This window comes from Callorhinus ursinus, unplaced genomic scaffold (assembly GCF_003265705.2).
Source record: "Callorhinus ursinus isolate GAN/ISIS: 27379988/994484 unplaced genomic scaffold, GSC_fseal_2.0 scaffold24, whole genome shotgun sequence".
NCBI classification, from domain to species: Eukaryota; Metazoa; Chordata; class Mammalia; order Carnivora; family Otariidae; genus Callorhinus; species Callorhinus ursinus.
This window is the reverse complement of record NW_027397086.1, coordinates 30,015,493-30,037,939: the sequence shown is the minus strand read 5'-3', so window position 1 is coordinate 30,037,939 and position 22,447 is coordinate 30,015,493. Positions and strand designations below refer to the sequence as shown.

The 22,447-nt window shown below is 39.6% G+C and overlaps 3 protein-coding genes across 7 annotated transcripts in view; 1 reads left to right on the top strand and 2 right to left on the bottom strand.

The window, feature by feature from the left end:
* TSTD2 (thiosulfate sulfurtransferase like domain containing 2) overlaps positions 1 to 248 on the bottom strand; it is a 22,054-nt gene extending 21,806 nt beyond the window's left edge. For both annotated transcript variants that reach the window (XM_025888272.2, XM_025888273.2), the window contains exon 1: positions 107 to 248. The gene's annotated coding sequence lies outside the window, so the exon portion shown is untranslated. The remainder of the gene's footprint in view (positions 1 to 106) is intronic.
* A 61-nt stretch (positions 249 to 309) lies between these two features.
* Positions 310 to 22,447, top strand: part of NCBP1 (nuclear cap binding protein subunit 1) — a 38,237-nt gene continuing 16,099 nt past the window's right edge. The window contains exons 1-11 of one of the 2 annotated variants that reach the window (XM_025888271.2): positions 310 to 760; positions 8,215 to 8,303; positions 8,881 to 8,981; positions 11,281 to 11,437; positions 13,584 to 13,691; positions 14,037 to 14,158; positions 15,692 to 15,761; positions 16,437 to 16,652; positions 19,414 to 19,511; positions 20,250 to 20,313; positions 22,152 to 22,262. In XM_025888271.2, the coding sequence (XP_025744056.1) occupies positions 727 to 760; positions 8,215 to 8,303; positions 8,881 to 8,981; positions 11,281 to 11,437; positions 13,584 to 13,691; positions 14,037 to 14,158; positions 15,692 to 15,761; positions 16,437 to 16,652; positions 19,414 to 19,511; positions 20,250 to 20,313; positions 22,152 to 22,262 (1,170 nt within the window). In that variant the 5' untranslated portion in view covers positions 310 to 726. Of the gene's footprint in view, positions 761 to 8,214; positions 8,304 to 8,880; positions 9,011 to 11,280; positions 11,438 to 13,583; positions 13,692 to 14,036; positions 14,159 to 15,691; positions 15,762 to 16,436; positions 16,653 to 19,413; positions 19,512 to 20,249; positions 20,314 to 22,151; positions 22,263 to 22,447 lie in introns of those variants that run through there. The other variant, XM_073876687.1, reaches the window with a different exon arrangement.
* The window catches only part of XPA (XPA, DNA damage recognition and repair factor), a 59,630-nt gene continuing 39,899 nt past the window's right edge, over positions 2,717 to 22,447 (bottom strand). Inside the window, exon 8 of one of the 3 annotated variants that reach the window (XR_012373548.1) lies at positions 2,717 to 2,832. The gene's annotated coding sequence lies outside the window, so the exon portion shown is untranslated. The remainder of the gene's footprint in view (positions 2,833 to 22,447) is intronic. The other 2 variants (XM_073876691.1, XM_073876694.1) reach the window with 2 other exon arrangements.

Genomic DNA, 22,447 nt, shown 5'->3' with positions numbered 1-22,447 from the left:
CCCCCCCCCCCCCCCCCCCCCCCCCCGCCGCGCGCCGGGCCAATCGCTCCGCCCAGCTCTCCCGACGAGGCAAAGGCTCGGAAGTGGGAGTAAGATGAGCACGCACCAGCCAGTCCTGGTCCTTTCTTAGATCTTTCTTCATCGAGCCCTCTCCGCCTAGCAATCGTCCCTGCTCCCAGGCCCAAGAACCTCCACCGGTCCCGGGCCTGGAGTTCACGGAGGAAGGAACACTGGAGACGTCACCTCGCCCCGGAAGTCTTCGAAAGGGCCGCCGGGAAATACTGCGAGCCCCAGGGAGGGTCTGAAGTTGAGGCGGGGACTCCGGTGTGCGTGGTGGACCTGCAGCCGCCGGATTTGACTTGTGGCCGGCGGCCTCCGGCTGGCTGAAGAGGCGGTGCTTTCCGCGTGTCCCCGGAAGGACTTAGAGCGAAAGGCGGGAGAAGAAAGCCGCTGAGAGGCTGAGGAAGCCCGAGGGGGCGGTTGCGTGCAGACCGGACGCCCTCGGCCTGGTGAGCTTCCAGACGCCGGCTCTCGGGCACCAGGGCCCGCCAAGCCCACCCGGCCGCCTCTCCTGCCTGCGCTTCCGCACCCGTCGCGAGCGAGTGCGCCTGCGCGCCGGCCACTGCGCGCGTCTCGTAGCTGTCCTCGCACCGGCCGGCGGCCCGACAGTTCGTGCCGCGCTTTCCGCCCGGTCTCGCTCTGCTCGGCAGCGCCCCGGCGTGCGGCATGTCGCGGCGGCGGCACAGCGACGAGAACGACGGTGAGTGCTTTCGGCCCGACCGCCGAGGCCGCGCCCAGGCGGGGGCCGAGGTCTCAGGGACTCGAGGAAAGGGATGGGAAGCCCTGCCCCCCCCCACACACACCGGCGGCGTTCGGGGAACCAGGCAGTCAGAGCGAGAGTGTGGCCGGGCGACTTCTAAAAAGCCCCCGCTTTCCCCCGCCCCAACTCCTTTAGTCGTCGGCCTGGTGGACCTCTGGTCTCTAAGGACTCTTCAGGATTTGGTCCTTAGTACTGCCGAGTAGGGAAGTACACCTGGGTCTGTGCGGGCCACCTCTTAGGCACAGTGACAGGTACCCACTAGTCCCAGTGTCTTGTTTTGACCCTCCGACTGCACCTGAAAAGGGTTCTCAGAAGGGAAGAAACAAAGCAGTGAGCGGAAGATCTGATGAATCGCAGTCTGAGCTCTGCTCCACCCGTCATCCGTTGATTTGCCTTCTTTCATGCTGCAAGGAAAGAAATGTTATCCACACTCACGAGGTCACTAATAAACAGGTGCACCTTGTTACGTTAGATTTCGAACTAGCTGCAAGTGTATTTCCCTCATGAAGGGAAGAGTGCTGGAAAACTAACGGGAGACCTCTTAGAGATTGAGATCAGGGGTTTTCTATTTCATTTGTATGGTTTGCGCTCCAGGGGATCATGGTGTTGCCACCATAGAAACCAAGGATAATTTTGCTAGTTAAAAACAGGAAAAGATGAACAAACAATGAATCATGGAACACTACACCAAAACAAATGATGTAATATATGGTGATTAACCTAACAATAAAAAATTAAAAAAAAAACAGGAAAAGATGCTTAATTACAGAAATCCATCCAAAACATACATCCACCAAAAAAGGAAGAAACTGAGTAATTCTGTTATTCTATTCTACCATATTGTTCTTTAAAAGGAGTGTGGTGTAGTGGTTAAGAGGCTAGACTTTGGAATCAGAGGGTTTCAGTTCAAAGCTAGACTCTACCATTACTTCATGATCTTGCCCGGATTCTGTCACCTCTGTAAACCTTAGTATGTAATGTAGAAGTGTAATGATACAAACCTCTTCTCAGTTTTGTGAGGTTTAAGTGAGTTAATACATGTAACAAATATCTCAGGATGATACTTATCATCTGTTAATGCTTAAGAGCTAACAAACATTGGCAGATGTCAACGATGGAAGAAAAATTTTTAATTTTCTTCACTAACATTTTCTTGTCCTTGAATTTTGGGGCATTTGGGAGTGGGAGCAGAATCACATGTCTTTAGTTTTAAACAATGAAACATCAGATCTCTGCTAGGGAGTGGCTTGAAAGGATGGATCTTCTAGTTCATCTTATCCGATACCTAAGGAGTCAGAGTTTTAGTGTAATAAGCATGGAGACATAGCCAGCAGTGCCCAAACACTGGTGAAAGCAAGTCCAGGGTTCTCTGCCCAAGTATTACCATGCTGCATGCCTAGGTTTGTTGGTTTTTTTTTTTTTAAAGATTTTATTTATTTATTTATTAGAGAGAGAATGAGAGCACGAGAGGGAAGAGGGTCAGAGGGAGAAGCAGACTCCCTGCTGAGCAGGGAGCCCAATGTGGGACTCGATCCCGGGACTCCAGGATCATGACCCGAGCCGAAGGCAGTCGCTTAACCAACTGAGCCACCCAGGTGCCCGGATGCCTAGGTTTTTGTTTTTGTTTTTAAACACATGAGGTTTTTTGTATAACGGACATACAGGGCACAGAAAACACGGTTTTCATATGCTTTGACTTGGATTAATCAAAAACTAATATGCTTGAAGTGATTGCTTGGGGTTTAGGGAACTTGAGTCTTTTAAACTTTTAAAGTTCTTCCCATTTTCTTGCTTTTCTCATTCTTTCTTTTCTCCACTCTTCTCCCTTCTAGGGCACCCTTAAAGGGAGAGAAAATGTTTCCAGAGGGCAACCTGGAGAATTGAATGTGAATATGTAGAAAACAATTTTTGTTTTTGCAGTTGTAATGGTGGCATAATTTTCTTGGGAGTTAGTTTCTTTTAATACCACCTGGTCAGTAAATCACGGTCCATTTGGGTCTTGATGCAGGAACCTTAGAATAAATAAGACAAAAAGTAGAATGAGTTAAAGTTTACTTTGTTGAATAATTTAGTAGTAGAGGGGCAGTTTATAGTTCTCTTGAATACTGTACCAAATCTGGAACTTCTATAAATTGCCACAATTTGGGTAACAATCAGCTGGGGTTTGCCCTAAATAGTGATCTGAATATTTTAGTTAAGCATCTACTGATTTTTTTAAGATCTGAAATATTAGACGCTTAAATGTTATAGAAGGCTATTTTAAAATAGTCTAAATTCTAATAGCTGTAATTAAGTTGATGTATCGGAGCATTTCTGGATTATTGTCAGCTCTTATCAGTCACCGGCTGTCATGACTTTCCATATGCTTGACAAGATATCATTTATTCAACAAATATTTAACAGTGCCAGGCACTGTCCTAACTACTGGCAGTACAGTAATAGTGGACAATATAAAAGTCAAGCCTCCCTTTTACAGACAGAACACAATCAAATAAAATACAGTGTATCAAATGGTGGTAAGTGCTATGGAGAAAAATAAAACTGGGTAAAGGGGGTAGAGACTATTGGTGAGGTGGAGAATGGCATCTGATCAAAGACTTGCAGGAAGTAAGGAAGCAAACCAGGTGGCTGTGTGGAGAAAAGCAATGGTCTAAGACAAGGGAACCACGAGTGCAAAGGACTTAAGGCTGGAGCATTCCTGTCCTGTTCACAGAAATCAAGAAGGCCAGTGTCCCTGGAGCAGAGGGGGCTGGAGGAGGTTGTAGGAACTAAGATCAGAGAGGTAGCAGAGGATCAACTCATAGAGGGCAGTTTTAAAATTGTATCTCTTTGTTCAGACTAGAGTGTCCAGGATCCAGGGAAATAAGTTAGGAGGCTACCAATCTAGTTCAGCTGGAGTGGAGTTCAATTTATAGAGAAGAAAAGGGAAATCCTAAGTGGGAAATTATCATGTGTGGATACTGGTCCAATGCTAAATCTAACTCATTTCTTAGAATCCCTTTAAGAATGTCTCTGTAGGGGCGCCTGGGTGGCTTAGTCGTTAAACGTCTGCCTTTGGCTCAGGTCATAATCCCAGCGTCCTGGGATGGAGCCCCGCATCGGGCTCCCTGCTCAGCAGGAGGCCTGCTTCTCCCTCTCCCACTCCCCCTGCTTGTGTTCCCTCTCTCGCTGTGTCTCTCTCTGTCAAATAAATAAAATCTTAAAAAAGAAAAAAGAATGTAGCTTTTCAGTTATTATGGGATATACATATAATAGCTGTTCAGTACATTGCTTATTTTGTTCTTCTAAGAATTTATATTATCCAGGGGCACCTGGGTGGCTCAGTCGTTAAGCGTCTGCCTTCGGCTCAGGTCATGATCCCAGAGCCCCATGTCAGGGTCTCTGCTCAGCAGGAAGCCTGCTTCTCCCTCTCCTGCTCCCCCTGCTTATGTTTCCTCTCTCCCTGTCTCTCTCTCTGTGTCAAATAAATAAAATCTTTTAAAAATTTTTAAAAAAAGAATCTATATTATCCACAACCTTTGCCAAAAACCCATATTAACCCCCTTTTAAGCTACTTAGAATCAGGTCCTTATCTTTTAGACTGTGACTACTTTTTTAACTATACAAAAAATGATTAGAAGTGAAGGAATTTGTTCCTCCAAGGAAGAATATAGTTTGTTTCAGGCGTGATAGTCACCTCTGCTTTAAATCTTCAAGATCAAGGTACTTTACTTTTCCCTTTTTCCTGGTTGGTTTTGCTACTTTACTTCCTTTTTATAGGGTTGGTCTTTGTTTTCCAGTTTGTGTTTTTTATAATAATTAAGGGTATAAGATGTAGTACAGTATATACGTATAAAGTCAGGATCGCCTTACAGGGAAAAATTACTGGTGTATGAAGATCCTTTCAAATGGTTTTTGTTTTTAAGATTTATTTATTTGAGAGAGAGCGCGTGCATACAAGCAAGGGGAAGGGCAGAGGAAGAGACGGAATCTCAAGCAGACGCCATGCCCAGTGCGGAGCCTGATGTGGAGGCTTTACCTTCTGACCCTGAGATCGTGACCCGAGCAGAAACTAACAATTAGATGTTCAACCCTCTGAGCCACCCAGGCGCCCCACAAAAATGGGTTTAAATAAAGACCTGTTTGTTTCTCTCTCCTATACTAGCCAAGGGTATCAGAATGAAGTGGCAATATGTAACTTGAATCTATACTGTAAAATTTCTACATAGTTACATTTAATATAAAATCTGTTCTTGCTTTGGGAGCTATCATAGATAGGTTTTCTGAAGGGTATATGAAAACAGGGGCACCTGGGTGGCTCAGTCGTTAAGCGTCTGCCTTCAGCTCAGGTCATGGTCCCTGGGTCCTGGGACCAAGCCCCGCATTGGGCTCCCTGCTCAGCAGGAAACCTGCTTCTCCCTCTCCCACTCCCCCTGCTTGTGTTCCCTCTCTTACTATGTGTCTATCTGTCAAATAAAATCTTAAAAAAAAAGTGTATGAAAACATTCAGCTAATTCCCAAAATTTTATTCTTAATGAAGGTGCTTTATTCTGCATACTCAGGTTCTCTTCTGAGTTCAATATCCTGCTACTGTCATGAGTTCAGATGTGTCTATAATTTTACCACCCTTCCTTCATATTCTCTCAAATATCAGGTGAGAGTGGGGCATATCTTCTTAATACTTTCTGCCTCCTCCCATTCTCCAAACAAAACTTGTGCTTTCTTACAATCAGAATGGGAAGAGAGAAAATAGGAATTGCGGTTCAGGGAGGACTGTGTCCTTGTATTTTCTAGGTTTTCTTCTGAAATCTTACCTTCTTTCCTACAGCATCATTTTCTCCTTTTCTAGGTTACAAGAGGGTCTGGGAGGGTTGCTTTAAACACTGGGGTATGATTCCAAATGGATTTGGGAACAAGCCAGCTGGAGAGTTAACTTAGGAAGGATGTGGAGGGTGGGATGTGAGATAAAGGGCTGGCGGAGTAGATGGGCCAGAAAGAAGGGAGTGGTAGTTGAAGTTTAAAAAACAATAATAAAAAATAAAAAACTGCTCTCATTCAGCTAGTTTTTCACCATCTTCATTTTCCCAACCTTACCAGAATCCGGTTCTGTAGAACATTAGTATATTCTGCTTTCTAGACAGAGTTGCTCAGCATCAGCACTATTGACATTTCAGGCTAGATTATTCTTTGTTGTTGGGAGTTGTCCTATGCAATGTAATATGTTTAGCAGAATCCATGGCCTCTACCCACTGGATGCCAGTAGCACTCCCCCATTTGTGACAACTAAAAATGTCTCCAGAGATTGCCACGTGGCCCCTAGTGGGGGCAAAACCTCACCCAGTTAAGAACCACTGCTCCAGGAGAAAGCTATTTTAACATCCTGGCTGATAGCTTATATAAATATTGCATTGAATATGCGGGTTTTTTCAATGAATAAATCCTGGAAATAGAAGACCTTTGTATCAGAGTTGGCTGTTTGGGTGGTGGAACCTTTATAGATCCTGTGATATAGGTTTGAAGCATACTTGAGAATCAAGGTCACCGATTTCACTGTGTCGTACGTGTCCACTTTACATGGGCTGGTATCTCCAGGGATACATCTCAGCTCTATCCCACTGCATGTGTGTTATGTTTTTTTTAAGGCAATATCCTCTCAAAACTATATTCATCTGGGGCTCCTGGGTGGCTCAGTCGTTAAGCGTCTGCCTTCCACTCAGGTTGAGCCCCGCCTTCCCTGCCCCGTGGGAAGCCTGCTTCTCCCTCCCCCATTCCCCCTGCTTGTTCCCTCTCTCGCTGTGTCTCTCTCTGTCAAATAAATAAATAAAATCTTTAAAAAAAAAAACTATTCATTTATTATTTAAGCCAGATCATGATGATAACAAGGTGTCAGGGGGTCAAAGTGTGGCCTTTTATAGTACTTCCATCTTGTGCTATCTGCATAGTAATAGATTGGTTTTATTCAGCTTAAGTTCAGGTGGTACTTGAAGATCATTTCAGTCATTGAAGAGACTTTTAATACCCAAGCTTAGAATAGCGGAGTGCTGTTTTAGGAGAATTACTATATATTTCAAGCCAGATGTTACAGTGGCAAGTAAGTGATTATGAATTCTATAAAAATGGCTCAGTTTCTTTGGCTATACAAAGTCTGGAAAAGATTGAAGTTATATTTAACTTACTCCTGGGTAATCCTATATCCAACTGCAGATTTTCATTATTAATGCAGATGCCTAGAACTGTTACAGACTATTGCTTCCTTGTCCACATGCTGTCCTAATAATCTAATTGGTGGAAGTCGAAATTGAATTACATTGGGAGACTAGCCAACATTGTGTTTATCAACAGCATCATGTTCCATACTTAACACTATTAATTTAAAATTTTTAAGCTGTAGGTTATTCCACAAAAGAATATAAGGTGTGTGTATTAAGATTTTAAACAAAATGGTAAGAGGTAATATAAGAGTCTGAACAATAATAGACAGTCCAGCCTAAGATTGATTGGTAGTTTGTTCAGCTTGAGTTCTTCGGCAACCAAAAGGACAGGTAGATGATTGGTAATGATTTCAGTGTGGTAGTTTTATTTAAGATTCTTTGAATGGTATGGTTTTTGAACATAATAGACTAGTGGTTGAAGTAGGAAATCATAAAACATACTTTCCCTCCACCAGTTATTTGATAAAGTGCTCAGGATGTTTCTTTGAGTATATGTCTGCTGATTGTGATTCCCATTGCTTGGGATAAACTATACCCTAATGCTGCATAGTCTATAGAACAAAAGCTACTAATGGAAGAGTTGAAAGTGCAGACACTTGTGAAACTAGTGAGGAATCCTAATGTTTTATGCTCCCTTTTCCATCTTCTGAAGTTTCCCTCCTTTTTTTTTTTTTTTTGCGCCTAGTCAAGTCTTTCCAAAGCGTTCATCTTGGTTTTGTACCCATATTTCATCAGTTTAATGATAATTTTCATTATTAGAATAATGAGTACTACTGGCACTAAGAGGCTTTAGGACCAAGCAACTGAAGGTGAGTGAAGAGTTCAGTCTAAAGAACGGGAGCAGCAGCACAGGAGTGTTCCGGAGAATATTCTGACTACCAGTGGTGAGGGTGCTGTAAGCAGCATTCCTGTGTATCCCCGGAAGTGGACAGGGCTGCTGCACTGCACAGCTCCGTGGGGCACTAGTCACACCAAACTGAACATAACGCATGCCTCTTGGAGTTACTCTAGTGTCCCTGGGTATGGAGGCCTTTGGTGAATCTAGCTAGCCCAGTCAGGGAGGTGGTAGGTCAGTTAAGAGCTTCTCCTGTGTAAAAAGTAGGGATTCTGGTAGGAAAGAGAAAATAGTATTTAAAAAGCTAAGTAAAATTTGTGACGCTGGTTTCATCATGTAATGTTAATTTTTTTACATTGTTGAAACAGGGGGACAGCCTCACAAAAGGAGAAAGACTTCTGACGCCAATGAAACTGAAGATCATTTGGAATCGTTAATATGCAAAGTAGGAGAAAAGGTATGTGCCAAATAGGCACAAACTGTGATGGGCTTAGGGTTTTAGTTGACTGTGCTTGATTCATTTCTGCAGCTGAAACTTGGTGATCTAAGTTTTAGGTGGAACTTGTATTGCCATGCATCTGTATCCCAAAGTAAATTCATTTTAAACCCTTGGGATGCAGATAATTGAGAGTTAAATGTTTTTAGTAATCTTCATAGAACATGAATATGAGTCTTAGACCTCAAGGAATAATTCTCTCTATTTATAAATGAAGAACCAAACAAGTCCTGGATACCTGAGGTAATTTGCTCAGAGTCCTGTTTTAAGTGAATCAGATACAGAGACACAAGAGAACCGATGATGTCCTCCCATTTCTAATTCTTATTCTGCTGCCTTAGACTGCTTGCTTTTAAAATTTCATTCATTCTCTTTTTATGGATTTCTAAAGAACAATAACTACCTGATTTGATTTATACTAAACCTGTCATAGTGCCTTATGCATATAAGGCTTTAACTTTTTTTATGACCACATAGAAAATTTTAACTCACTAATTGCTGAGTACTTAACAGATATTTAATATGCTCTCCTCTACAGAGTGCCTGCTCTCTGGAGAGCAACCTAGAAGGCTTGGCAGGTGTTTTAGAAGCTGATCTTCCTAACTACAAGAGCAAGATCTTAAGGCTTCTTTGTACAGTGTATGTATGCAAAAGATTTATGAATCCAGGTGATAATGTATTATCTACTCTTAAATGCTTTGAGAATGTTCAAAAGATATGTTTACGTTCCATATTTCATTAGCTTTTCTTCTAATGGGAAATTTATACAAACGAAATGACTTTTGGTGAACTCTTTTTTTTCTTAGAGATAAATGGGACTAAAATTGAGCATTTTCCTTACATTTTGTTTTCTTGGAACCTTAGAATCATTTCAGTTGACTTTTTAAGTGAGAAAGTAGACACTTTTCACATTCAGAGATTTTTAAGTATGTGCATTTAAATATATATAATACATAGAGTTTAATGTGTGTTTTAAACCAGTAGTACCAAATTTGGGAACTGGTCACTTGAGTAATAGTCCTTCTCAGAAGACTGAAGAAACTTTTGAAGCTATTACTAGGCATAATCTTTCTTGGAGTTAGGTTAGCTAGAACAAATATCATTATTTAATCCATGAGTATATTAAAGTGGGAAAAGTCTCATATGAAATCATGAAACAGTCTCTCCCAATGGTGGAACTAACAATCCAGGCTTTCTCATCTGTCAGATGGACATTGATCACTGAATCGTATGCTTTGCAAAGAAATGGTTACAACTTTTGGATAAAAGGGGTCTTTGTACTGTACATGAAATTATAAGTTATGAGGTATTTTAAAATTTCAAATATGAAGTTGAATTTTAAGTTATTTCAGATATTTTAATTAAATAATGTTAATGCTTACAGTTCATTTTTGAAATTTAAAAATGTATGCACAAATCATAGCAATCAGTGGATTTCATTTTAACCTCTCAAAGTACAAATAATTTGGGTTCCAGTTTTTTGTTTTTTTTTTTTTTTAAAGATTTTATTTATTTGACAGAGACATAGCGAGAGAGGGAACACAAGCAGGGGGAGTGGGAGAGGGAGAAGCAGGCTTCCCGCTAAGCAGGGAACCTGATGCGGGGCTCAATCCCAGGACCCTGGGATCATGACCTGAGCCGAAGGCAGACGCTTAATGACTGAGCACCCAGGTGCCCCTTGGGTTCCAGTTTTTTAAAGAAATCCAGTTCATTTCAGAAAGACCTGTCCTTAGACTAAGAAATGACTAAGAAAAATTATTTTGCTGTAGTGATCTATAAGGTGCCTTCTGTTTTGAAAGCATTTATTAGAATAGAGGCGACTTATGCTGAAACTGTGATGGAAACCATGGCTTTGTGGATGGAGAGAGGGTGGTTACTCTCAGGGCACGTATTTTTTTTTTTAAACCTAAATTGTCCCTACCACTCTGCTAGGCACCTTGGGAAAACACAGAATGTGTAAGAGAGTCTGACTGATCATGAGCTTCTGTTTGCTTTCCTTTCTGAGAGAATTTCTAAAGGCTACCTACATTAGGAAGCAATATTTGCTTTTTCCAAAGGTTTATTACTGTAATCCTCGTCCCTGCTTTTCAAATAACCTTAGTGAAAATTAACACACCTAGGGTAAGCAAACTGGGATGTAAAGAAATCTTACTATGTCCAAGTACCATGTTGACATTCAGCAATTTAACTGATAGTAACTTAGTTGGAAGTGGTTTTAGTTCCGAATTTTTTCTGAGCAGCTAAAATAGTGTTTCTTAAAGTGGAATTCTGATCCTGTGACATTTGGTTAGCTAAGTTTAGAAATGGTAAATGTTCCTTCTCCCCCTTAATGATTCTACATTAAAGAAACTTGTTTCACCTGGTGTTCCCCAGATGTTTTTCCATGGAAACATTTTCTGTAGAACTGCTCTTAGAGTTCACTAAACACATTGGAAGAAAAACTGGTCTAGCATTAGTTATATTATTTCAGTTTGATAACTTTATAATTAAAGTGTTTTATTTTCTTAATTCTTGGGTTAACTAGAATTAAAATGAAAAATTGCAGGGGTCATGTCTGCAACTCTTCTCAACATTTATGTCTTTTCTGAAGTAGTTTTAAAAATACAGCACAAAGTATGGGGCACCTGGGTGGCTCAGTTGGTTAAGCATCTGCCTTCAGATCAGGTCATGATCCTAGGGTCCGGGATTGAGCCCTACATGGGGCTCCCTGCTCAGCGGGGAGTCTGCTTCTCCCTCTCCCTCCGCCTCTTCCCCTGCTGTGTTCTCTCTCTCTCTCAAATAAATAAAACCCTTAAAAAAAATTTTTTTTTTAAATATAGCTCAAAGTAATCCTGTTCCAAAGCTAGTAAAATGATAAAAGATTTATATAATATAGAATTGAGCAATGTAACATAATACTGTTATTTTGGGGTTTTCTTGTACTGGGTTCTCAAATCAGTGCACGCCTGTTACCTGAGAAGTTGACAATTTATACAACATTAGTTGGACTACTGAATGCCAGGAATTACAACTTTGGTGGAGAGTTTGTAGAAGCTATGATTCGACAACTTAAAGAATCATTGAAAGCAAACAATTATAATGAAGCTGTATATTTGGTAAGTTACTTTTTTGGTGTATTTTGACTTAGTGTTGGGATGGAGGGAAGAAGTGAGCTACAACCAAGGAATTTATCCATTCTTCTGAAATATAGTTCCCCACTCACCATAGTAGCTGCTCTTCTGAAACCATTCTCACTAAAGGTACCACAGAGCTCACCCGGTGGCTTCATTTCACTCTAAATCCTAGTTGCCTTTCCTGTAGCTTATGATGCTTTACACTCCTTTTTTGTCTGTGGGTTTCTGCAACACCACTGTTTCAGGACCTCCTGCTGCTACCACCTCCCTTCTATTCCTCTGTCTCCTTTTACTGGCTCATCTTCCTAATACCCCTTACATTTTGTGTTTCCCAGGATTCTAGCCTCACTTCACTTTAAACACTCCCCTGAAGCATTCTCATTCTCTCTCATTACGTTATAAGCTATCTTTATTTGGATGACATGACCCCCTTCCTGACAAGTCGGTAATCTGAATGTCCTGTTTCAGCCTTTCTCCTGAGCTCCAGACCTGTGTTCCAGATACTACCTAGTTAGCCCTAAGATAGCTTGCCTGGAAGTCCCTAAAAGTAATGCATCATTCTGTCTTCTCCCCAAACTGCACACAGGGTCTGCTGTCTACTGCATAACCCATCTAGGGACCTGAGCGTTAATGTTTGTCTTCCCTTTGCCCCCTCATCCTGTAAGCAGTCCCCAAGTCCAGTCACTTCTGCCCCCTAAATTGCTCTCTGGTCTGTCCCTTTTCTTTTGTCTCTAGGGCCTCTGGCATAGTTCAGACCTTCTCATGCTTTTTTATTTTTTTTAAACTCTATGCCCAACATGGGGCTTGAATTCATGACTCCCAAGATCCAGAGTCTCATGCCCTAACCAACTAAGCCAGCCAGGCGCTTCCTTCCTCCTCATCTCTTAAAACGGCCTCTTAACTGATCCTTTTGCATCCAGATTCTCTGCCTTTCACTGTATCTTCTACTGTGGCACCAGACTGGTCTTTCTGTAACTCACTTTGCTCATTTGGTTATAGACCACAAACCTCAGTTCTTTCCCATTCTCTAGAGTGGAGGGTCTTAAAATCCTGTGCTAAAGATGATTCACTGGGTGAGCTGAAGTAAATATTTATCTTAAATGAAAATAGAATTAATAAGCCTTGCTAATATGTAATACATAGATTGACAGTGGGCCAGTGTATATTACATATATTTATTTAAGATGATATTTGTGTTTATTTATATCACATATAGTTGGAGGCATGTGATCAAATTGTTTTGCTGAATATATTACCAAAAAAGTTAGACACCAATCAGGCTGTAAGATTAAGTCCAGACTCCATACTGACCTTTCATGATTGCCCCAATCTGTTTCTCTATCCTTGCCTCCCATCTACTCTCCAGCTGTATCACAATTACTTGCAGATCCCTGAACACATCTTTGTGAACCCTTCTGCCTAGAATAGTCTTGTTGCTCTCCACTTGAGGCATACTTCACTCATCCTTTATGACCTAGTCCAGGTGTTACCTCCTTTATGGTGCTTTCCCCTACCCCCTTTATCACTGTTCTTAGAGCACTTTTTATTTACTTTGTAGTATAGGAGTCATCCCTTTGGGTTGAGATTATGCTTCTCCTACTAGACTGTGAGCTCCCACACAACAGGGACTTGAATAGTGCTTAGCAGTGCCACACAAAGGACATCCAACAGATACCTGTTCAGAAATTTCCATTTCTGTAGTCCAGTGAAAATTTTTTCATAGAGAATGGAAAAGAAGATGATAGGTTGAAGTAGCTCTATGGAATGGGAACCTGCAAGTGCAGATTCCTGTCCTTGATACGGTTTCTGTCACAACTACTCAGCTCTGCTGTTGTAGAATAATATATAAATGAGTGAGCATGCTGTGTTCCAATACATGTTTATTTGTGGACACTGAAATTTAATTTCATATGATTTGTATAAATCATAAAATACTCTTGGATTTTTTTCAAGCATTTAACTATCCAGAACCACTCTTAGTTCACAGGCTATGCAAAAGAAAAACAGGCAGCAGGCTAGATTCGGCCTTGAGGGTAGTTTTTCAGATCTGTGGTTTCAGTCATTACAAGATTGCCTGTTGTGTGATTATATTACATTTAGATTTAATAGAAATTGTTTTCCCTCACAGGTCCGTTTTTTATCTGATCTTGTGAATTGTCATGTCATTGCTGCCCCATCCATGGTTGCTATGTTTGAAAATTTTGTAAGTGTAACTCAGGAAGAAGATGTACCTCAGGTAAGAAAACCTCTTGTGCTGAATCTTGTCCATGCAGTACTAGGAATTTTTCACTTGGCGACCTTTTAGTAAAACCAAAAGATAACAGTAGATCATCACACTATAAATTCTTAATATCTACAAGCTAAGTCAACTGCCATAGTGGTGGGTTCTCTTGATATCTGTATGTTAATTCAAATGATTCTGTCTAATAAAATTAAAACTAATATCAGGTAGAAATTAAATGCTCTGATAGAGTCAGGTGTCTTACTTAAGCTTCCTTAGGATTTCATTCAAAAATAAATACAGTATGAATGAAAATTAACAAGCGCATATTTTAAATTTGCCTTTTTAAAAATTCTTCAGGTGCGGCGAGATTGGTATGTTTATGCATTTCTGTCGTCTTTGCCCTGGGTTGGAAAGGAGTTGTATGAAAAGAAAGATGCCGAGATGGACCGCATCTTTGCCAACACTGAAAGCTATCTTAAGTAAGGACACAGCTCATAGTTCTTACTGATATGATAAATGTGTTGTATTTTATCTGTTAGTAATGCCATTTCACTTTCATTTCTCAAAGATAAGCTGTGGAGTTTCCTATGGCTTCCTCCAAGTAACTTCATTCCCTTTCTGTTATAATTTATTGAGACCTCAGAGTAATCAAACGTTTGCTTACTTTGCTGATGCAAAGGAGTTGGTAACATAGCTCCTTTTAAGCTGCTTTGGTACATATTTGCGAAGTCATAAAATATCTTCTATCCTCACACAGTGGTTTTCAAATCATAGTGTGCATAGAATCACCCATGGTACTTAAATGTGCTCCAACCCCAACCTGCAGACCTACTGAACCACAGTATTTGAGAGAGAGGTTTAGCATATACAATGTATTTATCTCATGTAAGTTAATCCCAGACCAAGTCTTTAAAACATTGACACTCAACTTCCACCCAGCCCACACTTCTTGAGTAAATGACACATTTCAATTAAAATAGTCTCATATCCTCCTATTACCCATTTCTTCCAAGTAGGCATAAAAACTTGGTTTGTCTTATTAGGTATACTGATAGTAGGGCTTGTTCATAAATTTAGCGGTTAATCAGCAGTGTGGTAATGGTTTTGTGTCCCCGTATGTTCTTTCAGAATAATTTTAAGTTTCATATTCTATCCATTAATAGGTAACTTATTTGGATATTGTTAATCAGTTACAAATAAAGCTACAAAAAATCTAAAGAAAGATCTTCTTTGTTCTTAAGCTACTTTTAAATGATAAATCTCTTTAATGTTTTTATGTTTTTGAAAGTCGTACTGGTTCTTTTTAAAATGTAGATGTTTGCAAAAGAATAAAACTAAAAGAATATGAATATCCTAGCATTTGAGTGTATGTCCTTCCCCTTTTTTATACAAATAGTAGTCCGGTATACATACTGTTCTTCACTTGTTTGTTTTTTTTTTTCCACTTAATATAACTTGGATTTATTGCATAAAAGTATATAGATCTGCCTCATTCTTCTTTAACAGCTGTACAGTATTCCACTCTTTTAACATACCATAATTTCTTTAACAAGTCCTTTGTTGGTAGACGTTTAGGTTATTTCCAGTCTTTTGGTGTTATATTATAAACAATGCTTCATTGAATATCCTTATGTATGTATATGTCTTTGTGTACATGTGCAGATATATCTGTGAAGGGTGGAAGTTTTTAGAAATGGCATTGCTGGGTTGAAGTGTCTTAACGATTTTAATTTTGATAGACTTAGTCAAATCGCCTTCCAAAGAGATGATACTCTTCCAAATCTCCTCTAAAGAGATGGTATCAATTAGCCCCTCTGCCAGCAGTGTTTGAAATTGCATATTTGCGTATATTTCAGCAATATAATACATTATCAAAATTTTTGATATCTGCCAATCTGATAGGTAAAAATGTTATTTTACTGCTTTAATTTGCATTTTATTAATTATGAAGCAACTAAACATCTTTTCATGTTGTTAAAAACCTAAGTGTAGATTTTCATTTTTATGTTTAGAAGACGCCAAAAGACACATGTGCCCATGTTACAAGTATGGACTGCTGAGAAACCACATCCGCAAGAAGAGGTAAAGCGGTTCTGTCACATGATACAAGCACAGGCAGCTCTTGAGTAGATTCTTGTCTCTGACATAGTCAGATTCCATTTATCTACATTAGCTGGTTTTCCACATTTCATATCAGGGGTCCAGCTCCTCATAGCTCTAGGTGTATAGTGGATTTTTTTTTAAGATTTTGTTTATTTATTTGAGAGAGCACGTGCATGAGCAGGGGCAGGGGTTGGGGAGCTTGGGCAGAGGGAGAGGGAGAGAGAATCTAGGCGACTCGGTGCTGAGCATGGAGCCCAACATGGGGCTTGATCCCACAACCCCAAGATCATGACCTGAGCAAGAGTCAGACACTTCAACCGACGGAGCTACCTGGGCGCTCCAGCATATAGTCGATTTTTAATAAGTGTTAGAATGTAACCAAAGCATTCCCTGTTCTGTGGGATTCCAGATACAGTTATTTTTTATTTAAGTGCCCAATTTGAAAAAGTAAACGGTAATAGCTTACAGACAGGTAGACTTTATAAAGTAATTAAAAACAAAAACTTAGCACTATTCCTTTGTACTGTATTTAATTGCAAACTCGCTTACTTTTGTATCCTGTATTTTATAAGGTAATAGTTTTTGGTTTATGTAGTTTAACTCTTATGACCTCCAAATATACATATTAATTACTAAAAATTAATCTGTCTTTAGTATTTAGATTGCCTGTGGGCCCAGATTCAGAAATTGAAAAAGGATCGCTGGCAGGAGCGGCACATCCTAAGACCTTATCTTGCCTTTGACAGCATCCTATGTGAAGCACTGCAACACAATCTGCCTCCTTTTACACCACCTCCTCACACAGAAGATTCCGTGTACCCGATGCCACGGGTCATCTTCAGAATGTTTGATTACACAGATGATCCCGAGGTATGTGACCAACTACAAGTTCCTATCAGAGGGCTTATATTGCATTGTGCTTGTGGCTTAATCTTGTTTGAATTATGCCTGTGATACATTTTAATTCCTAGTGGTTTATTATCTGAGAGGACCAACAGCAGTGAAGTTAACAGTTTAATTTAGTGAATGGTATCACCTCATTATGCAAGAAATTCTATTTAGCATGTGTAAGTAGATTGAGAGTACAGTGTGCAATAGGTTCAGCAGCCAGACTGGTTTAAGTTTTAATCCTGGTTTAGTCAGATCCTCGCTGTGTGATCTTGCATGAGTTACTTCCTCTCTACCTTAGTTTCATAATGGAATAATAATAATAGTATATTCTAATAAAGATTTAATGAGGATTGAATTACTAAAACATAAAATGCATAGAACAGTATGTGACACATAAGTGCCCCATAATTTTAGCTATTATTAATAAGACTTTTTTAAGAAAAATACCTAGGTTTTTAAAATTTTTGTTTTGGTTTTTTTAAGATTTTATCTATTTATTTGAGAGAGAGCACAAGCCGGGGGAGTAGAGGGAGAGGGAAAAGCAACCTCCCCACTGAGCAGGGAGCCCGGCACCAGGCTTGATCCCGGGACCCTGGGATCACCACCTGAGCCAAAGGCAGACGCTTAACCAACTAAGCCATCCAGGCGCCTCAAAAAATACCCAGTTTTTGAGATTATCCATTTCTCTCTAACCCTCACAGCTTGTCTTATTATTCATACTATATAATTGTTTTTTTTAAATATTATAAAATATTTTTAGGGGCCCTGGGTGGCTCAGTCGGTTAAGTATCCAACTTGATTTCAGCTCAGGTCGTGATCTCGGTCCTGGGATGGAGCCCCCTGTCAGGTTCTGTGCTAAGCGTGGAGTTGGCTTGGGATTCTCTCTCCCTCTCCCTCTGCCCCTCCCCTCCACACACACACTCTCTCTCTCTCTCAAATAAATAAATCTTTAAAAAAATATTTTAAAATATTTTTAATTTAAAAACCTCAAAGATGAGTATAGGCTGACTCTAGTTTTTAAATATGCATATTCTTTATTATGAAGCCAAGTTGTTAACAGCCATTATACTTTACTAATTAAGAAAATGTATGATTTTGAAATTAACCTTTGGTATAAAAATTCACATTTTCACTCTGCTTTATTTTATATCTTTGCATTTGAATGACTGTCTTAACTTGAACAGCCCAGCAGCAAGCATGGTGATGACTGGATCGGTTCTGGCTAAAGTACCATAACCATTGCATAGTACATTCTAGTCAGCAGAGAGCAGGGCTTTTCAGCCTTGGCACAGTTGACATTTGGAGCTGGAGAATTCTTTGTGGTGGGGGGCTGTCCTGTGATTGTAGGATGCTTAGCAGCACCTCTGGCCTCTACCAACAGCATCCAGAGGGGAAATGTCAGGTGTAACAACCACAACTATCTCCAGAGATGCCAGGTGACCCCTGAGGGCAAAACTGTCCCATTTTGAGAACCACTAGCATGAGCACCAGTATTACCACCTGAGATCAAACTTGAGTTTTCTTTCTCCTGTCTTCTCTTTTCTGTCCTACCTTAAATTGCTTTTGGCCAGTGAAAATTTAGTGTATGTATAATCTGTCTCAGAATAAAACATTGTCAGATAATCAGTTACATGTACAGAATTATCAGCTTGCTACCCACTTTGCTGTATTGCATATATAGTGAAATGCTTTCAGTCAACATTATGTAATGGTCTCATTAGGGATATCTAATTGGAAATCTAATGTACATGTAAGATGGCTAGAATCTTTGTAGTTAGGCATTTGTTTGTATAAGAGGAACTAGAATAGGACCTTAAAATGTGTTTCTCTTAATTGATGTTGCTTGTATATTTGTACTTAATTTATAAGAAAACTTATACTTAATTGGTGTTGCCTCTCTAATGTGCCCATTTTCCTTTGCCAGAAGAGCATAAACATATAAAATATTTGCTTCCCTAAAAATGAAAAGGATTTGGTTCTTTTATTTTGGTCTTTGGGGAAAAAAAAGTTTATTTGAAAAAATTAAAAATTAATAGAGATTAAAAGTCTACAATAGTGAATAAGTAAATAAAAATAAACTCTTTGAACCTGTTTGCTATATGCATATGCTTAAAAAAATGCAGGTTTTTTAACCATTTTTTTTAAATAGTATGGCTGTCTTTTTTTTTTCAGATTTTATTTATTTGAGAGAAAGTACAAGTGGGGGGGGAGGGCAGAGGGAGAGGGAGAAGCAGGCTCCCCACTGAGCAGGGAGCCCGACAGGGGGCTCTATCCCAGGACCCAGAAATTATGACCTGAGCCCAAGACAGATGCTTAACCGACTGAGCCACCCAGGCGCCCCAAGTATGGCTGTCTTTCAGTGCATATATGACTTTTTATGTCTATACAGTGTTTGGAGTAAAAATTTCTCCTCTCTCCATATTTATTACGGAAGTTAATCCACTCTCGTGGTTTAAAAAAATCAAACCATATAGAACTAATGATATAAACTCTTTGGTTTGAGATGGATGGTGATAGTATAGTGTCAGGGGTACTAGAAAAAATGCTGCCACTGCCACCCTAATTGTATTGTCGATAGAAGGGAGTATGACGGGGACAGGAGTTTTCACACTTCTGAACTTTTATCCTCAGCCCCCAGTATGGTGTCTGGAACGTAATAAGCTCTCAAATATTTGTTAAATAAATGAAAGACAGTATCTTTCTCTGGATTTGTAGTATATACATTGGGTTTTCTTTCCAGGGTCCTGTAATGCCAGGGAGTCATTCAGTTGAAAGATTTGTCATAGAAGAGAATCTTCACTGTATCATTAAGTCCCACTGGAAGGAAAGGAAGACTTGGTAAGATTCTTTTCACGATAACTTTTTGAGTGGAGAAAAAGTAGCAATTTTGATTTGGTAAGAGCAAAATGTATGTTAGGAGTGTAAGAAAATCTTCCTCTCTTCCTGATGCCCTGTCTTGCTAAGTAAGACCAGTCTCTAAAGACCCTTCTTTGCTTTTTCAAGGCCCTTCACACTCAAATAGTATCTCTCTGGCTGCTTCATAATACTATAGTGTTTTATAATAATGTGCATATGATGTTGGCTTTTTTGTGTGGTTATTTGCCATATGGTATGGACAAACTAACTTGAATGACTGTTTTTGCTATGAATGTTACGGGAATAAAAGAATATTAATAGTTTCCTAACAATTATATATCAAGCTTTGGAAAAGTTTATTTTTAGTATTTCCTTAAGCCTTGGAGAGTTTTGGTTTAGATTTTAAGGTGGAAAGGAATATAGTATTTGGGGAGTGGTCTACTCTATTAAACATTTTTAAAGTTAGTAGATCTGAATATGCTTTCTTAGTATTATTACTTTTATTCCTTTTGATCTTTTAAGGAATTTTGGATGCATTAAAGGGTTTCTTTGTGGTAAACAAAGTAATTTGTGCTATAGTTAATTAAGTGAAGTACCTGAAATCTAGAGCATTTCAGAAAAGATTTCTTTCCCTTGAATCCAAATGCACTGCTTTTGGAGCTGCTTATTTGATTTAGGTATCTTTGTATACTTATTAAACTTCAGTTACATTTTTTATAGTGCTGCACAGCTGGTGAGCTATCCAGGGAAGAACAAGATCCCCTTGAACTACCACATAGTTGAGGTATGCATTCCACATGGAGCATGTTTCTAAGTTTCAGAATCTTTCTGCTGATTTTAAAGCGTAATAGACTCTTGGCTTTTTTTTTTTTCCCCTTGCAACTTGTCAGGTACTGAAAATTAATACAGGAGCAAGGAAATTGCTGTCAGTTTTGGTGCTCTGTCAGCCATGTTAGTAAAGAGAAAAGAGGAGGTTGAGACCAGTAGCCAAATGGAATATTGTGTTGCCCATAAATTATTTATATAGTATGTCTTCATTCATGGATAGTGTAAGTTACCTCCAGTCTATCAGCACATTGTCCACTTACCAGATATGTAATTGGCTTGAATACTTTAAAATATTGTATTACTGGGGCACCTGGGTGGCTCAGTTACACGTCTGCCTTTGGCTCAGGTCATGATCCCAGGGTCCTACAATTGAGTCCCTCGTGGGGCTCCCTGCTCAGCGGGGAGCCTGCTTCTCCCTCTCCCTCTGCCGCTCCCCCTGCTTGTGCTCTCTCTCGTCAAAGAAATAAAATCTTTTTTAAAAATAAATAAATAAAATATTGTATTACTTCAGGCAAATAACCTATTCTTAACTGTGTTTATCTGGCTTTTTATTGCTAGCATACTCATACTAGTATATTCCCTGTAACACAAGGTAGGGAGAAGTATGAATATTCCTTGAAATCAAAAAAGCCCATTGTTTTTGGAAGTAGGAAGAAAAGATGATGCGTTTGACCCCATATTAAGTCATGCGGAGGGGTGATAGTAGTAGTAAAGTTGAACACCTTGTAGAGATTTATGTTCTAAAAAACTTTTCACTTGACACATACATGAGTCAGATTGTTGATTGCATTATTCCTTTATGTTAAAATACTCATGAAAGTGAGCACTGTTATGATGTATTACAGATTCACTTTTTATTCATACTGCATTTGTGTGCTTTCTTAAAAATAGTGCATTTGTCCTGTCTTTATAAAACTTGAGAGTCATGTTTAGACTATGAACCTGACTCATTGACACGTCTGTTGAAATGCAAAATGTAAGTCATATTTTCAAATCTGAAATATGTGTAAAAATTCAGACTGAAGTACAGAGGGGGGCGCCTGGGTGGCTCAGATGGTTAAGCGTCTGCCTTCGGCTCAGGTCATGATCCCAGGGTGCTGGGATCGAGCCCCACATGGGGCTCCCTCACCCTCCTACTGTTCCCCCAGCTTGTGCTCTCTTGCTCTCTCTGTCAAATAAATAAATAAAATCTTAAAAAAAAAAAAAAAAAGAATGAAGTACAGAGGGATGGGAGATGGGAGTGAGACGAAAGAATGCAGACCAGGCTTTAGAATTCTAGATAGGTGGTCCATGAATTATATAGGGAGGGTGGAAACAAGTTTCTGAACAACAATCATGTCAGAGAAATCTTGGACTACCAAAGAGATGGCCAGGCACCATCTCTTCTTAAGTAGTTTTTAAGTAGCAGCCTGGAATGACTTGACTGTCTTCTGTTCCTATCCTCAGAATCTAGTGAGGGTTTTTACTACTAGGAATGAAACCCTGATGGATCACCTGCCTGAATCAACTCTGATATTTCCAAAGTTGGAATTTAATTGTACAGTTCTTTGGCAGTATCAAATAAGCATTAATTTTTGCATATTCTTATTTGAGTTATAGAAGGATGAAATTTTCATTACAGTATTCAATTACAGATCTCCATGTTTTAAAGAGCATAATTTTAAAGATTAAAAAGGAATTTTTTTTAATTATGAATGCCATGGAGTTAGAGTTTACGTTTAGAATGTTGAGGTCTTTCTGATAAAAGTACAGATACCTGTTGAATTGAGTTCTGACTCATGAATTCTTTTGTAGGTGATCTTTGCAGAGCTGTTTCAGCTTCCAGCACCGCCGCACATTGATGTGATGTACACAACACTGCTCATCGAGCTGTGCAAACTTCAGCCTGGCTCTCTACCCCAAGTTGTATCCTTCCCTTTGCTTTTAAACTTAATCTCTTTGGCCTGGCTTTAAAAGACTATTAAATATTTCTTACTGGGTTTAAATCACTTCATGGAAAGTTTGGCCATTTCTTCAGAAGTTAAACATACATGTAAACATACGTTAAACACAATCCAGCCATTCCACTCTTAGGTATTTACCTAACAGAA